The sequence below is a fragment of the Girardinichthys multiradiatus genome, chromosome 17, assembly GCF_021462225.1.
Source record: "Girardinichthys multiradiatus isolate DD_20200921_A chromosome 17, DD_fGirMul_XY1, whole genome shotgun sequence".
In the NCBI taxonomy this organism is placed as follows: Eukaryota; Metazoa; Chordata; class Actinopteri; order Cyprinodontiformes; family Goodeidae; genus Girardinichthys; species Girardinichthys multiradiatus.
The window spans coordinates 3,539,463-3,557,945 of NC_061809.1; the positions used below are offsets into that span (position 1 = coordinate 3,539,463).

The window sequence follows — 18,483 nt, forward strand, 5'->3', positions numbered from 1 at the left end:
GCTGAGACAACAACTCCCTCAAAGCATATGAAGGAAAGTTTGGGTCATGGAAGAATATTAGAAATAATATACACTTAGTGTTTTGCAGAAATGTCTTCAGATACTCTGGTGGCCTTGAAGGTTACACTGTGACATTTCCTCCACAGTGGAAGCAGCAAGACTGTTAATTGTGGAGTTTTTGTGTGTTCAGTGACTTGCCTTGCTTCTGAACTACATGCCTTTCTGCTTGTTGAATCTTATGTCTGTGGGTTCATAGATAGCAAATATATTTCTTTTTATTAGGCAGTTAAAAATGAAGCCCAAATGCATAAGGTCGCTCCAGAGACTCTGACCCTTAGTCAATACATGACTCTTGATCTGCACCATGCCATCCAAATGTTAAAAAATGTTAATGCTGAGGTTACATGTTTACAACATGTTATAATATACTCTACTTTATAGAATAATGCTGCGTGGCAGAATCCAATATTTCTGTTACAAAGTACTTTCCAACCACTTTACAAGAAATGGTAGCAATAGAAAGAAAGGAAATAAAGTTTTGAGAAATGAAAGTAAAAAAAGAGACTCCAGCATTCATTGCCTGGTCTGGAAGATCAGAGTGCTTGTTTCACCGAGCAACTGGAATAACGTTGTATGTATTGGATAAATTCCACCTCATTACAAATAAAATAAAGTCAACTGAGTCAGATGTAATACATTTGCTATATTTGACAATATGTTTTACATACATAAACTCAAGTTGGTTGATTCATTCCTGCTGCTCTATGTTCTAAAAAATATTTTTAATGCCCGCCTATGAATAAGGAGATATACGTTTACTTTTGTCACAGGTCTGTTCATTATTTAAGTTTATCATTTATTTTAAGTTTCCATAATTATTTTAACAAAACAGTTCGTTTCACAGAGACCATTCTCACTTCAGGATGACAGAGGAACATTGCTAGATGTCACTCAGCCAGATTTCACCAACATCTGATGTGGGATTTCAAAATGAAAGCCCTTCAAATTTGGACATTTTCCATGTATTTTTAACTTGCTCTGTTTATTGCAAAAAAACTTTTTCTAGTAGCTAATTTCACTTCAGGATTCCCCTACTAATAATATTAGTTCTTCAGGGTCCTTTGAGACCTCATTTATTTCTCTTGTTTTTAATATTATTCCAGTCCTTCGGAACAACCCAAAAGCAACGAGTTGGATTGTTCACCGTTTATCTTTTTAGTTCTGGCTGGGCTGTGTTCCAGATAACTGTTCCAGTGGATTATTTTATGCTTGAAAAAACATATACAGGACATTCTTATATATAAAATAATACCAACATTATTTGTATTTCGTTTGTTTTTAGCTTTACCGTAAACACAGATTATTTTACTGTAACAATAGTTACAAAGTAACGTTAATAGCAGCACAGCAGGGCTTCAAGCCATCGGTGACATGGCTAGTAGAGTGAGAGGGTGGAATAGGAACATGCTGAGCTGGAACCTTTAATGGAAAAGAGGCATTTGACTCTTAAGTTAAACCTTTTTTGGCCAATTTTGACTAAAGATTAGAACCAGCCTGATAATTATTAATTACACCCTTGACATAACATGTTGATCTTCTGAGAACTTTATGCTGTCCACACGCTCCACCACCTCTCCCTGCATGCAGAGAGGAACATGTTCAGTCCTCCTGGAACTCCTATAATCTACTATGACCTCCATGGTCCTGCTGGTGTTCAGGATAAGGTTATTCCTGGAGCACCACTGTATCAGGTTGTGGACCTTTTCTCTGTAATGAGTCTCATTGTTTGATATGAGCCCCACAACGGTAGTGTCATCTGAGAACTTTACGATTGTGTTTGTGTTGTGGATGGCCGAGCAGCCGTGTGTGAAGAGGGCAGGGCTGAGAACATACCCTGTGGTGTGCTAGTGTTGAGGATCAGTGGGGCTGATGCGAGTTTCCCTATTCTCACCATCTAGGGCCTGCTGGTGAGAAGGTCATTGACCCAGGAGCAGAGTGGTGCCAATAAACCAAGGCTGTGGAGCTTCAGGCCCAGCATGTCTGGAAGGATAGTGTTGAAGGCTGAGCTAAAGTCCCCAAAAGGCATCCTAACATATGTGTCAGGATGTTGCAGATGAGTCAGGGCCGAGTGGAGTGCTAACGAGACAGCATCCTTCGTAGAGCAAATCTCCCTGTAGATGAACAGCTGGCTGTCCTGGCCAGCAGGGATGGCATCCTTGATATACTTCAGGAGGATCCTCTCGAACCACTTCATGATGACTGGGGTCAGAGCTACAAGGCGGTAATCATTGAGACAGGTGATGTTTTGTTTTTTGGGCACAATCACAATGATGAAGGACTTCAGGCAGGCAGGGAACATAGAAAGCTGCAGGGAGAGGTTGAAGATGTCCAGAAAAACACCAGCAAGGACAGAAGATGATTTTAGGGTCCAACCTGACACCGTGACTGGACCTGCAGCCTTGATCATGTTTACTTTCCTAAAAGTATAGCTCACCTCATGCATCTGAAGGACAAGAGGCTGATGCTGCAGCACCCCTCTATATATGGGTTGCATGCTTAAACCCCTACACCACCAGCGCTGCGCACCAAAACCCATTATTAAACACTGAAAGACCCTTTCAATTTAATAACCAATAATTCACCTGTCACAATAGACATGAACAATTGATAAGCAATAGAAAATCTGTTCTGGGCACAGCTTTCTGGCTCTTGTGGCGCCCCCTAGGCCCTGCTGCTCCTCAGAAGCTGAGCAGAGCCAGTAAACACTGCAGTAATTTATGTCTTGTGAGAAATCCTTTAGGCCAAGGGGAATTATTAAATGGAATTTGGACGTGACCAACATTAGCTAATTTTCAGACTTTTATTAAAACACTTGACCAAAAAACAGCTATCTACATGAGAGTACAAAAAGTGTATAAAAATATATTACAAATCTTGCATATTTACAATGACTTCTCTCTACAGATGCAGTTCATTAGTTTTTAATCCTAGCTGTGTTACCTAAAACAAGCAACATGTTTTCTACAAACTCTACACTTAAAGTAATACTGGTGCCCTAAAAAAGCCAGAGAGACATGCTACTTCCCAGAATCCACTTGAATGAAGGAAGAAGAGAAACCTTCACATGGAGCAGAGTAGAAAGCAAGATGTCTTCCCTTGGTAGATCAGCACAGTGGAGTTCATCAGAAGAACATCCTGTGGTGAACACAAAAGGCAAAAAGATAAAAAAAAAAAAAAACATCTTTAGTGTTTTTACTGACTCTGGGATGCAACTTTATGTTCAGGCTCACCTGTAAATGTTGGGAGCCAGAAGGACAGCTGTGTCTGTGGGCAGCTTGGACAGATGAACCACTTTGGTCTTCAGCTGCAGCCTATCGCTCTCATTCACCCATACGTCAGGCAGTCTGATGCACACAGGAACACTTTAAGCTCACTGAGTGGAAACTGACAGACAATACCTAAGCTTTGAACTCATTATGACCTCTCACTGTGTTATATAAGATGATGCGGAGAGGGGAGGAGTTTGTGAGGGGGTTAGGGGTCAGGACTTACATGTCTTCAGGTGTCCAGTGCAGCAGTACCTTCACTTTCCCAGAGTCCTCTTTCCTCCTGGCTATCACCTTAAAATCAAGAAAGAGCGAAGGTAAGATAATGCTCTGGTAATCTGCTTTGTTTATATTTGCGTGTGTGTGTGTGTGTGTGTGTGTGTGTGAGTGAGTGCCAACCGTGCTGTGGAAGACCACACTGTGTCCATTGCCCTGGCTCTCAATGTGTGTTGCCAGGTTAAGACAGATGGCTTGGTGCCGGATGGCCTCCATGGTCTGAGCATCAAAGAAGTCATGAGGTCGAGCTGGAAACAGGTGGAGAATCTCACTGTGAGACCTATGTTTTTAGCTGTAAGGCGCACACGTGTGTGTGTGTGTGTGTGTGTGTCAATCATACGCAGTGAGCGTCTGTATTTGTTCCTAAGTTTCCTCCTCTTGTTCAGACCAGCCTTGGACGGAGACTCCTCCTTCATTTTGCCCTGACTGGATGTTTTAGATGAACCCTGGGAGGTAAAGTGGGTGGGGACGTGGCGAGCTAGCCCCCCCTGTGAGGCAAAAGTGGCAGTACAGCCCCCTACCACACACTGCAAGAAAATGGAGAACATTTGTTGTGGATACAGTGATCTGATGAGGAAGCTGCAGATATATAAGAGCTATGTGATGTTACCTTGAAGGGCTTGTCTCCACTGTGGGTCATCATGTGTCTCTGCAGCCAGCTCTGACTGGTGGATGGAGTGTTGTACACCTTGCAGCTCTTCCACAGGCACACAAACACCTGGGTCACACACACACACAGTTTACAAACAGGCGCACTGTTGCAACAGTCAAGCTCAGAGTGACAAAACAAGCACATTGGATAAAATGTGCCATGATAATCACCTGCTCACCGTAATTAACATTCAGGAGCAGTCATATGAATGGACATGGGCTGGTTCTACCAGGGTTATTACAGCAGGCTTTAATTGGAGGCAACCAGACCTTCTTTCTGTTTTTACCTTCAAAACATTTCGACACATATCCAGGAGTCTTTGTCAACCCTGGAGGCTTCCAGCTTAGCAACCTAGAGTTTGGGAGTTGCTGATTTTAAATTACATGGAGGCCCATCCTTCCAAGTCAGATGCTAATCGATGACCTCCCTGTCCCTCCTTGGGTCATAACAGTCTATTGGTTAGTGTGATGTGTTTTACTTGATCACTTGGATTTTGATGAGGCCTTTTATTTTATTCTGGGCTGCACGGTGGCACAGTTAGTAGCACTGTTGCCTTGCAGCAAGAAGGTCCTGGGTTCGATTCCCGACCGGGGGTCTTTCTGCATGGAGTTTGCGTGTTCTCCTGTGCATACGTGGGTTCTCACCGGGTACTCCGGCTTCCTCCCACAGTCCAAAGACATGCCTGTTAGGTTAATTGGTCTCTCTTAATTTCCCTTAGGTGTATGAATGAGTGTGTGTGTGGTTGTTTGTGTGTTGCCCTGCGATGGACTGGCGACCTGTCCAGGGTGTACCCCGCCTCTCGCCCATAGACTGCTGGAGATAGGCACCAGCTCCCCCGCGACCCACTATGGAATAAGCGGTAGAAAATGACTGACTGACCTTTTTATTTTATTTCTTTGGAATGAGTTTCAAAGCAGGAATGTCGATATTGGAAAGCTGGAACCTCGATTTCACCTCTCTTTGAAACCATCTGTCCTCTCTGTCTAACATCTTAACATATCTGTCTTTTAAAGAGCGTCCTTTGCTCTTGGGGTGCAGGTGGACTGCAGTGGACTACCAGGGTTAATAAAACATTCTATCACTGGGTCCCTATGGTGTTAATTAGAAGTCAGGAAAGGCTCCAATGTTCTACAGCTGCGTGGAGCAGTAACACTGCACTGGCCATACCGACCAGTTGCTGTGCACTGCCAGTCAGCCAGCTAAACCAAGGCTTCTTCACCTGATTACAAGAAAGTAAAATGTGGCAGTTCCTACGCTAATGGTTTTAAAACTACAACCGGCATGTTTGTCAAATGGCTGACTGCAGCGGTTGGGTAAGGATGACCAAGTTTATGTCACAGGACTCTGCAGTCAACCAGACAGTAGACTGGACTAGAAGGTCTATATGAGGCAAAAGTATTAATGAGCTAAAGTTCTCAGATATATGAATACATTAGGAGATAAACACTACATGTGGCCTAATAAAGCAGTAAGTGGGGCCAACATTAACGCTTTTTTACAAGATGGAGAAGAGATTGAAAACAATAGTTTAAAGTTGATTTGCATCATTTTCTACTTGTACTCAAACGCTTTTGCCCTTTTAAACACAACTGAAAATTTTACATCAATATATTCCTAGTTGAGAAAGAGTCATTTGAATCCATGAAGTGCTGCAAATCTTAAGGTAATTCAGTGTTTTATTTATGACAATTTCTGAAAACAAATCTCTTTATAGTTAATAGTTTTATTTTTAACTGTTCTTTATGTTTGTACTGAAACAGAAACTATTTTAGAGACAAAACCTTTGACCTGGAACCATATTTTGATGCTAGCAGAACTCATCCAGCTGCATCCAAGTCCAACAGAGAAACACACACACACACACACACACTGACCCCTCCTCTCTGTCCGTCCACATGTGTTGCTCGGATGTGTTCAGCCAGGTCAGGGCTGCTGGAGAACAGCAACTGGCAGCCATCCCAGCAGCAGGTGTAGCTCAGAGATTTGCTCACGGTTGACCCAGAACCGCCCACTGCTGCCACCCCCCCGCCATGACCAATGAGCATGGCAGGAGTGGAGCGACCGCTGGATGCCGTGCTCTCCATGTCCATCAGGGTGGAGCAGATGCTGGAACAGATACAGGAAGAGATGACATGGTGAACGACCCTGACAGCTTAGGTATGAAACAGAATTGGAAAACCTGAACTTAAAATCTTAACATAATATTTTGTTGCAATAAGATCTGTCACTGCATACAGTCATAGCCTCAATCAATAAAGCATATCCGTTATCATATAGGCAACATGAGTATACTAGTTACATCAGTTAGTACAACTACACCCAAAAAAGTCTCGCAGTAGTTAATCTGATTTTTAAATTCATTTATATTTATTGATGGTTTCATGGAACCAAAGTGGGAAATTACTAATAATTAATTATCACTTTTTGATCATTTGTGAGGGTTTGCAAACATCAGCGTATTATCCTTATCATGATAAATCATAATTGTTAATAACATACATGTTTGCCATGACTAGTATGAAAGCACTGTGTTATAAGTTCAAAAACTGACTCATCTCCATTCAGTTTATTTTCATAGCAGCAATTAGCAACAAACGTCAGAGCAATAGTATCCAAAACTAAACGGATTCTATTTATATAGAATCAAAGTTAGTCTAAATACAATAATATTACTGCAATGCAACTCGAACAAATCGATTTCTAATCAAATTCAGTCTGAATCAGCTGATCATTTAACGCCAGAGTACAAAGTTACCTCCAGCGTAGTGAAAAAATGTTCATCGTGTAAAGAACTGTGAATTACTTTGTGCTAAAGAAAATCCCTTGCTATGCCCTAAATGTTTCAGAGTAAACCGGAGTAAAGACAAAGTCATTTTCAGATTATTTCATTTACAAAGTAAAAGAGGCATTAAACAAACATGACATAGGCTAAAAGACCCAGAAGAAGTGTCCTACTAAAATCACTCCAAGAACTCACCCAGGAGGTCACAGAAGAACCCAAAGCAGCACTAAAGCTCTGGAGGCCTTACTGCCTAAGTTAAGGTGATCTCGTTACATCTGGTATAAAACTAAGTAAAACTCACACAACTTTCCAGAATGGAACATCATACCTATGATAAAACATAGTGGTGGTAGTGTGATGATCTGGGACTGCTTCAGGGTCTGGATAGCTAGCCATGATAAGGCATGAGCAGGACATTGTTTTAAAGGTTCCCATTTCCTGGTTCGATTCGCACACTAACACTCCCTAAAAAGTCATGATATAAAACTGCTGCCCACTGCTGTTATTAAGGTAAGTAAAGTCATCACTCTAAAAGGTCTACAGCAGTTTGTCTGTTAAGCAAAGTGCAGACTAGCAATCCTATGAGCCAACTATAAGTCCTTATTGGCTGCTTCCTTATTCAGAGGATGCCACAATAAGTCCTTGAGTTTTTACGCTGGATGCATCAGAAATATGAGCTTTCAATATTACTCCATAAAGAGAAGTGATAATATTCTGCTCAGTAAGCAAAAACCTCTACTAAAAACAGAAGTATTTTATTTCATATTTTGCTTTAGTTTTCCACCACTGTGTTTCCATTTAAAATGATCTACCCTTATAAGCACTGTGTTCTGGTCGGATGGTTGGTTGTGTTGCACAACGGTGTCACTTGAGGTAATGATAGCCTGTTGATCGATGAATGCAACTGTGTCCAGCTAAGGGGCAAAAAGAGCAAGATCAGATTGTTTGGGACATCTGACAACTCACTTGTCAGGGTTAGAAAAAAGGTCAGAGCCTTCATGAGTCCTGTGTAGTGATGACAATAAGCGATCCGATACAATCCATGTATAATAAGGAGGTGGAGAAACTGAAGCTAACAAGTTGTGATCAACTCCACGCACTAAGACGCCCAGAAAGGGTCGCCATCAGAAAAATCTGGCCCAGAAAACATCCGAGACGCACCAATCAGCTTCACTTTATTGGCTTGAAAGTGAAACTGATTCAGTTGCCTAAATACTGACAAACCTGAATTTCTTTCCATTCCATTAAATGCATCACAACTAAGAACTTCCTCTAAATGCATCAACTAACAACATGTAGTTGAATGCATTTTATAAATGTTGTACAAATGTACATGTAATAGGGGTGTAATGGTACACAAAACCCACAGTTCAGTTCGTTTTCAGTTTTTAAAGTCATCATTTGGTATGTTTGAAATGCTGAAAATAAGATTTTATTTTTACTTTGGTCAGCAGTAAAATAATCTTTTTTAATTTCTAAAATGAATTAGATTTGATCATGTTTTAAAATTAAAACATGTGGAAGGTTTAGAACTGATTAGAGATGTAATTGGATTCCTTTCAATGAATAAAGTAGCATAAGCAGGCAGAGCAAACGCCTGAATATAACATAACCGCTTGAAAACGGACAGTGTTGATGTTTAGACATGTTTTAATTAGACTGTGACCATATTTCAATCATTTTAGAGGTTTAATGGTAACATTAAGAATGAAGTTTCAGCTTAGTTTTTCAGCTGAGAGCAAAGCGAGCGGTAAAACGCTGACATCAAGTTCTGGTTCGGTCCATTGTCCACTTTAGCTGCGTGAGAAACCTTAATGTTCTTAAATCGCAGAGTTTAGTGATAACTGGGAGTCCTCTCTGATTCGTTTTATTGTCACTTTTTGAAGCTGTGTTACAGAATTGCATACTTGGATCTGCACAGAAACATTCTGCATATGTTCAGGTATAAACAGCGCTGTATTTGTTCAGTACATGTGCGTACCGGACCGACAGGACTGTACTGGATATTTTCAGTACGAACACATGTACCCCTAGTAGATCAACATTAGGAATGCTGTTTGATCCATAAAGGAGGATAATCTTGCAATTCCTTCATTTTCTGGACCCAAGACTGCTACAGGTACACCTTGAAATTTAAATATCCTGCAACGTTCTAAATATTTTTGTCCCTCTTTTCAGAAATTGAAACTCATATTGCATAGATTGAATATTTCAAGCCTGTATTTCTTTTCATTTTGAGGATTATGGCTTACAGATAAGAGCTAAAATCCAGTGTCTCTGAAAATTAGAATACTGTGCAAATGTTAAATATTGGAGAATCATGGTGTCACACCCTAATAAACTTATGAACTCAAAACACCTGCAAAGGTTTCCTGAGCCTCTAAATGGTCTTTCAGTCAGGGCCAGTAGGAGACACAATGGGGGGAAGACTGGTGACTGGACAGATGTCCAGAAGTCATTAACACCCTCCACAAGAAGGGTAAGCCACAAAAGGTCACTGCTGAAGAAGCGGGTTGTTCATAGAGATGAATATGAAGATAGATGAATCCTACACGAGTTACAAATGTCACATCCCTCATGTCGAGCCACTTGTGAACCAGGGACGACATCAATAACAGCTTACCTAAGCTAAGGAGAAAGAAATGGACTCAATGGTCAAAACTGAGCCCTCAAGTCTGTTTTACCTGCTCAAGAATTTTGTTTGCTCTCTAGAAACAGTTCTAGCCACTAGAAAGACACCGTGCAACTTCGAGGTCACAGCCTCCTTGGGGGGGCGCTTCTTTCCTTCCACTGGGTGCGTTTGTGTGGCAACAACAGATCGCTACATCTTATTTTCTGGTGCCGCCCGCCCACTGGATAAAGACAACTGCCAATAAACCGAAGAAGCAGCAGCAGTTACTTTGTCTGGCTTGGTGACATCAAGCCATCCCTCGACTAAACCTGCTTATCCCCACAGGGTCACAATGGTGCTGGTGCCTAGCTGATGCTAATTTGCTGTAGCATAATTGCATCCAGCCACCCTTCAGGTGGGCTTAGGTATTTTTAAAAACCAAATTTTTAGAAGGATCTTATTATAAACATGAAAACATGTGAACCGTTTACTGTGCAGAAGAGAGTATTTAGCAGTGTACTGTACAATGATGTAAAGCGGTTAGCATAAACTATTTGGATGCTAACATTGTAGCATTGTGATTAAATTACTGCTGTGTATTACTCCTTTCACACAGAACAGTAATCTGTCTTTTTAATAATAAAAAAAAACTGTGTTCAGGTTTCTGTCAGATGATTGCAGCTGTTTCTGGTTTGTACTCAGATCCTGTGTGATCAGGAGCTAACGCCACTAACCACTCAAACTCAATTTCACTCAAGTTGTGGTCTGGGCTGCTTAAGTTTTTTATCTAAGAAACAAGTTGAATGATGCTTTGAACATTTTGTTTGAACAAAAACAAATATTTTATAGAATAATTCAAATGTTATTTTACCAGCAGCTAATTCCCTGTCCTCCTCTGTGTGCTCCTTTCCATTTCAGTCCAAACACATAGAAAACGTAGTTAATAGTCCGTAGGATACAATTTAATTTCTTAACCAGATATTTTACAGATACCGGCAGACCTTTTTAAAGCCAACTTGGACTGAATTGTGTATTTTTTAACACAAGTTATTGTAAAATGTGCTGACTGGAATAATAATTCATGGTAACTGTTTGGCTAATCATTCTCATATTGGTGAGCAATTTATCAAATTTATTTAACATGTGTTATATACATTTTTCAGCAAATTGTAGGAACTCCTATTTTTATTCTTATTATTTTAAGACAACATTTCAGTTGATGGCTGATTACCAGATTTTTGCTGAATCAGGTGTGTTATAGCAAAGAAACTTCTAAATCATGCAGGCCAGTGTGCCTTGAGGACCAGGGTTGAGAAACACTTATCTCGTGGTCAGAGTTATGCCCACCACTGACTTTCATACTAAAACATATCTACAGTTTGTGCAGCAGTCTGTATTTAATTTAGTAACTGCATGTGTGTGCTGAAATTCTGCCTTGTGTTCGGGTCCACCGCTTTTTTATCTGACTGGCACCAAGGATCAGGTCAGGATCTCGTCATCCATCGGGATGGATGACGAGATAAGCAAGAGCTTCAACCTTAAATATCTGCATAACAGCAAAGAACAAAATGTATGCTCTTTGATTTTTTGGCATTTTAATTCCCCATATTTTTTTCAGATGAAAGTAAAGTCTCCATGGAGGTTTCCAGAGTCAGTAATGGTTTTTGGGTGCCGTGTCATCTGCCGATCAACTGAGTTTTCCGAATCCACAGTCAATCAGCCATCTACCGAAATTTTCGAGCAGTTCATGCCTCCGTCTGCTGATAAGCTTTATGGAGAAGCAGATGTTATTTTTCAACAGGACCTGACTCTTGCCTGCACTGCCATAGGTACCAAAAGCTGGTTCAATGGCCATGGTGTTACTGTACTTGGTTGACCAGCACACTGGCCTGACCTGAACCCCATAGCAACCTGGGTTTCCATTACACCTCAGCAGAACCACAGGCTGATTGCTTCCATGCCACACCACACTGATGCAGTAATACATGTAAAAAGAGCCCCAAACGAGTATTGATTGCATAGAAATGAATAAACTTTTCCAATTTTGTTAGGCACCATTTTGGAGCTTGACTATCTGTAGGCCATAATAATCAAAACTACAAGAAATAAAGTCTTAAAGTGTCTCACTATGTGTAATGAATCTATATATGAGTTTACATACTGAAAGGAGTAACAACATGAACTTCCTGACATTCATTTTTCCTATAATAAAATTGGGTCACCTTTAGACAACATTGTAAAGATTGGCCTTAAATGTCATGTTTTAATAGAAGCCTTTGAAACCTGTCTTTTAAATAAGCGGCTCCCAAACTATTCGGCTTCTGACCCACAAAGCAGCTGAGAAGCACCATGGCCCATTAGTAGTATACAAACATCACTGGTAATTCTATCTAACACCAGAAACACCATCAACCAAACTGAGACTAGATTTTACTCAACTTTTATAAGTATGGATTTTATCTGTTATATTGTCTGTTTTTTTCTATGTTTTAGTATTGCGTTTAGCTTTATTTTATCCGATGCTTTTTCTTATCGTATTTATCCCAGATGTGCCGCGCTGTGTTTCAGCTGTGGCTGCGGTTGAAGCGCTTTATAAATAAAGTCGATGATGACGCGTGACTACCGAAATCTTTAGTCTAACCTGTACAATTTTAATGTAACAAACTACAGCCAAAACAGAAAAATGAACCAAGCCAAAGTGTGTTCCCTGGCCTCTTGTTGCTGCTTGATTTCCAAACACGCATCATGAATTCGGCCTGGTTAACAGCCTTCATATGAGCGCAGGAGCAGGATGTGTTCGTGTGGATTTAAAGGCGTAATCACATGGTAAATATCTGCCCTGCTGCGATCATTACATGTGGTTCACGACACTATAGGCGGGATGAGATACCCCAGAAGTCATTTCATCACAGCTGAGTTTTATATATTAAAATGCTGACGGAAGTGTACGTCAGGAGGAAACAAATACCGTCATCCTAAAAGCTTTTTCAAACAATCCTTCCGGTGGTGAACTTGGACCGTGTTGCGTCCCAACACCACCTCTCTAAAACTCAGTGCGGCCTTCTGCCACCTCCTTCAGCTTGTACACCGACCTGTCCTCAGAGTCCACGCGGCTGAGCGGTTCTCCCTCCACGGAGCTCAGCTCCACACCGGCCCACCTCCTGGCCGCGTGCTCGGCCTTTCCCGCGAGCTTTGTGCAGCCGCGCGGCGCTGAGCTGAACACGTTCTCCGCTTCTCTTTGTTCTGTTTTCAGCACCCGGGATCCCTCTTGTGCGGAGTCCGTGCTGCTCGCTGGACTCCCCTGCGCCGGACTTGCCCCATGTTCTCCGAGTTTAAGGCCAGCTTCAGCTTCACTGTTACCAGGTTTACAGTGAGGTGAAGTATCTTCACCGTCGATATCGGGAAAGGCCGGTGGGTTGTGGCCGTGTTCCGCTGCCATACAACCACCGCTGTTCTCGGCTGGTTTGTCCTCGTTGTTGTCACCCGGTTCCCGTTTGGAGTCTTCCACGGGTTGTCCCTTCATGCCGGTCCCTGCAGTCTCACAGGGACCGCTTTGTCTGGATTCGGACTGGGAACCTTGTTCGGTCCCTTCGGCTCTCTTCTGCGCCATTTAGAACATCAAACACGCTGTTTTTGTGATGTTATGCGAGAAAAGTTTGCCCCGTGCTGTTCTCCGCTTCAAACGTAAAGCAAAGCAGGAGGTAGCGTGACGTCAGAGCGTCTTGGTGAAAAGCTGTTCTATTTGGAAGACGTTTCACTCGGTTTACAGATGAATTAGCCCGTAAACATATGATCCACACGACATTCTAATCGTTAGAATGTAACCTTTGACTGGACGTGTTCTGAGTACTTACAGCCAGAAAAGCACCAGAATGACATAACTGAAGGCTAACTTTCAGTTTGCTTTTGGCATTAGCTCTATGCTCACTGGGCAGGAACTGAGAAGTGTAGAAAGTCAAATAATAAGACAAAACAATTTACAGCGAAAAATGCCGATATTGAATATTTCTTTATTATTCAAAAAAAAAAACGTAGTTACTAATTCATAAATATTGTCCTTTAGACATTACCTTGTGTATAATACCAAGTACAGTGAACTTTTGAGCGGAGTGAGGCATCGTCGCTCACACTAATGTTCTGTTCTCTCGTCTCCACGTGTTCCAACAAACAGATAAACGAACCAAACGGAAGAACAAATTTAGCAAGAGACGAGGCTATTTATCGATTATCTGCTGTGTTTTCAGAGCCCGTTGCTGCTCACTGGAACCTGTTTGACCCAAGAAAATGTATCCAAATCACTTTCTTAAACCTTAATGTAAGTTGTCGTTGTTTTTGGACTCTAAGGACCATGTGATCTTGCGCTGAAATTGGCTCAGTGCGAACGCTTTGGATGGGACTGGTTCCTCTCTCTAGCAGTTATTCAGAATGAGGTGTGATACACCCTGGGCTACTGTGTCATATTGAAAATTGTGATTTTATTTCATTCTTAAATGTGAAACTCAGTTATTCATTTTTTTTTTTTAATTAAACAATAAATGTAGTTGTAATAAACCAAACTTTTCCAGTAACAGTAGAGGTTCGTCTTGCTGCAAGCCACACACGAACATCTGCTCTACCTTAACTTTATCTCTAGCTGTGTAGCTGTAGTACTGTGTTCAACTTCCAGAAAAACTACAGAAAATCCAGTAAAACTATTTGCTGTCATTGCTAATCTTATGCAGATCCCTGTATTTTTAAAGTAACTACTTTTCAGTTTAGGTAGAGTTCTTCTGAACACTATTAAAGAGATGTCCCTGCAAGGCAGGGCTGGTGTAAAATTGATTGAGTCGTTTATTATGGTAAATTTACAACATTACAGAAAATAAAAACAATAAAACACCATTATATATTCTAGAATATTTACCAAAAAAGGAATAGGCAGAAGCCAAGGCTTATATTTGCCTCCCCTTTTCAATCCACAAATCAAGAGCTTAAGCAGTATTAAACATAATTACTGTCTATATACAAACATATACACATGTACATTATAGATCTGTGTTTAAACCTAAACATATTTACACACACTACATACATGTACACAGGATTACACTACTTAGATTTTTGGTCCTGCGGGGGTCAGAGCAACCCCCCGTGCAGTTTTTTCTGGCGCCTTCCTTGACATCTGTACTAGCGCTTAGCCAGGACTGAGGGAGGGTTTTACTCTCTTTTAACTTAAATAGTTTCTGAATTCCAGAAGGAAGACTTTTGTTCAGTGCTTTATTCATTATTTCCAGAACTTTTATACATAGGATATCAATAAATTTTAAAGTATTAATTTGAATGAAAAGTTTATTAGTTGGTTCAGGACATCTTTAAACAATATTCCAGTTGATTTTGCTATTTTGTTTCTGATAAATTCTATGTTGGGCTTCAGACTAAGTTTTTTTCTCCACAATTCTACCTTAAACTTTGGTCCTATAAACTCTTTCGATTGTAGCTCCACGTATATGTAACTTTGCATTACTGAAAATTCGATTACCAGAAAATATCATAAATTCTGTTTGTTGACCTTTTTTTTTATTTAAGGATAGCTTGTTATAGTCAAACCACGTTTTTAACACAGCTAATTGTTTTTCTACTAAGTGCATCAATTTGTCCATATGCTTTTCAGAACAGAAAAAAATTATATCATCAGCCAACATAATTATCTTCAACATAGTGGATACTGTAAAAATATAATTTAAATTGAGCGACCCAGGAATCCTGTGAAACAAAAAGGTTCTTAAATTTTCAACATTGAACAGAAAAGAAATAAATCATTTAGAGGACACATTTTATAAAATGATTTAATACTCTTTGAAAGGAGACATATCATGCTTTTAAATCCTTTCTTTTCACATTGAAATCATTCAGTTGTAGCCTATATTAATTGGAACTTCAATGCTTTGGTCTGAACTTTTGTTATTGTAGCTCCACAGGCTCCTCTTTTAGCCCTGTTCTAAGGTGCGTCTGAGAGCAACTCGTTTTGGTACCGTCTCTTTAAAAGCTACTGAGGCACTTCACACCCTGCCCACTCCAGGTCAAAGAGCATTCCACTCCACTGCCAATTTCATAGTTTGATAACAGATATAATTATCTAGCAGTCCAGAAACTTTTTATTTCCATATTTATTACAATATGTCAGCAACAAGACTTATCCAGCCTTACAATGCTAAACTGTTTATGAAATATTATTAATCAAAACATGTAGTACAGTTCTGTCCTCAAGGAGCTAAAAGCAGCACACAGCACTAACATAATCAGAAGGCACAATGCTACTATCAGAACAATAGCCAAGATGTCATCAACACACAATAAATTCATGTCTAAAATAAAGTTTGTTGTCCTTTTAGCGTTATATGCAGCTGAATGCTTTGCTGTGTCCGTCGTTTCCTTAGACAGAAGGAACTGACCGCTTAATCAGATGAAGTCTTTCAGCAAATCCTTCTTGATACTGGCGGAGGTTGCTGAAGCACTCAAGCTTTGCTCAAACAAAGAGGAAATTCCCCACTGATGTGAACATATTTCCATGAAAAAAAATGTAACCAGCCACTTCAAAGAGGTTCTCATGCTGGGGGACGGTGTAATTAATTCTGTGGGTTGATACACCCAACAACCGAACATTTAGACATCTCCACTTTCAGCTTAGCATACTTGAGCTTAAACTACTACATCACAGAAAGAGAGAAAAAAAAAATGGCGGACTCGCAAAATTGGCTAGCCGGAAGTCCATGACCCTGTTTAGCAATTCAACAGCAAATACTGTGACATAAGGCGTAGCGCTGCTGATGTAGGGGTCAAGCACGTGACCCATATACAGAGGCTTCAGTCCTCAACATAGCCGCAGTAACAAACTAAAACAAAAAGGATTTGTAAAGGGAAAAGTGCAAATATAATATTACAGGAAACGCATTCAAAACATGAGGACGAACTTTGGTCCAACCAATGGGGAGATGAAGCCTATTTCTGTCATGGCACCTCAAGATCACCAGGGGTCGCTATTCTGCTAAAAAAACTTTCAGGGTCAAAAAATTTCACACAAGATAGATGATCATGGTCACTGGTTAATCCTTACTGTTTGTTTAGATAATTGAAATTTTCTTTTATTAAATATACACGGTTATAATAGTCTAAGTCAAAACAAATTACTCCTAGAAGCAATAACCCAGAACTATAATTGGAGGCAATCTCAACCTTGTTCAAGATTAGTTTTATAATAAATGGCCTTCAAAACATGATTCTAGTTATCCAAACCCAATTTTTAACAATTTTTGTAGTGAACAAAACCTAGTTGATGTGTGACGTCATCTTAATCCCCAAGGTATAAAATTCTCATGGTTTAGTTTAAATAAGTCAGGAATTGACTACTGGCTTATAGCAAATGAGTTATGGACCAATGAAATCACTCCTGACATTTCTTTTGCGCCTCTGACTGACTATATTCTTATTTCCTTACAGATAAAACCTAAACATTGGAAACCAAAATCAAGTAAATATTGGAAATTTAATTCCAGTCTTGTAAAAAGTGACACATACTGCCAAAAAAAAAATCAAAGAATTAATATTGAATATAAGGACTCAGAAGAATTCAGAAGTCCAATCCAAAAATGGGAATTTCTAAAATATAAAATCGGACAGTTTTCCATCTCATTTAGCAAACAAATTAAAAGGAACTTCAAGAAAAAGAACTTGATATTATTCAACAACTTAATATATACTGCAATAAATCTAACCCCTCAATGGAAGACAAACAAAAAATATTAACTCTCCAACCTAAACTACATGAAATGTATATCCAGAGGGCCAAAGGAGCATTTATTCAATCAAGAGCCAGGTGGATTGAGGAGGGTGAAAAAAATTCTGCCTATTTCTGTAAATTGAAAAAAAAAAAGACACAACGCTATAAAATCTCTATCTATAAATAATGTAGGGTGGCCGGGCACTCCCTTAGAGATAGGGTGAGGAGCTCGGCCATCCGGGAGGAGCTCAGAGTAGAGCTGCTGCTCCTCCACATCAAGAGGAGCCAGTTGAGGTGGCTCGGGCATCTATACCGGATGCCTCCTGGACGCCTTCCTCGGGAGGTGTTCCAGGCACGTCCCACCGGGAGGAGGCCCAGGGGACGGCACAGGACACGCTGGAGGGACTATGTCTCTCGGCTGGCCTGGGAACGCCTTGGGCTCCCCCCGGAGGAGCTGGAGGAGGTGTCTGGGTGTCTCTGCTGAGTCTGCTGCCCCCGCGACCCGGTCCCGGATAAGCGGAAGACGACAAGTACGAGTATAAATAATGTAGAAACCACTGATGAAACACTAATTGCAGCTGAAATGTTTTAATTCTATACCAATTTATACACTTCCACTTCTCTGAACAAAACTGTCAGACCTTCCTGAAAAACATTGAAACATTTATCCCAAAAATAGAATTTAACTTCAAAAACAAACCTGTGATAGTAATATCACAATACAGGAACTTGATAAGGCTGTTAATCGCTTATCAGTTAATAAAGCTCCTGGGCCAGATGGTCTTACAGGAAACTTATGTAAACTTATGTAAAAATATTGATATATCAGGTTTTTACAGAAATCTTTAGTAATTATAATCTACCTCCTACAATGAGACATGGAATTATTATTAATATCCCCAAACCAGACAAAGACCCAAGAATTATTGAGAATAGATGACCCCTTACACTTAGGAATTCGGATTATAATTTGCTAATTTATATATTTACCATGCGCCTCCAAACAGGAATTTCAAATATTATTGCAGATTTACACTCTGGCTTTTTAAAGGGAAGATCAATACATAACAATATTAGATT

The 18,483-nt window shown here is 40.3% G+C and overlaps 1 protein-coding gene across 1 annotated transcript; it reads right to left on the bottom strand.

Moving 5' to 3' along the window:
* Positions 1–2,846: 2,846 nt before the first annotated feature.
* On the bottom strand, positions 2,847–13,362 carry LOC124882688 (zinc finger protein AEBP2-like). Its single transcript, XM_047389172.1, has 8 exons — positions 12,740–13,362; positions 6,129–6,360; positions 4,213–4,320; positions 3,943–4,129; positions 3,726–3,850; positions 3,553–3,620; positions 3,291–3,404; positions 2,847–3,195 (listed from the first exon to the last, which is right to left on the bottom strand). The coding sequence occupies exons 1-8, from the start codon at positions 13,255–13,257 to the stop codon at positions 3,183–3,185; spliced, it is 1,365 nt and encodes a 454-aa protein (XP_047245128.1). The 5' UTR covers positions 13,258–13,362; the 3' UTR covers positions 2,847–3,182.
* Positions 13,363–18,483: the final 5,121 nt, after the last annotated feature.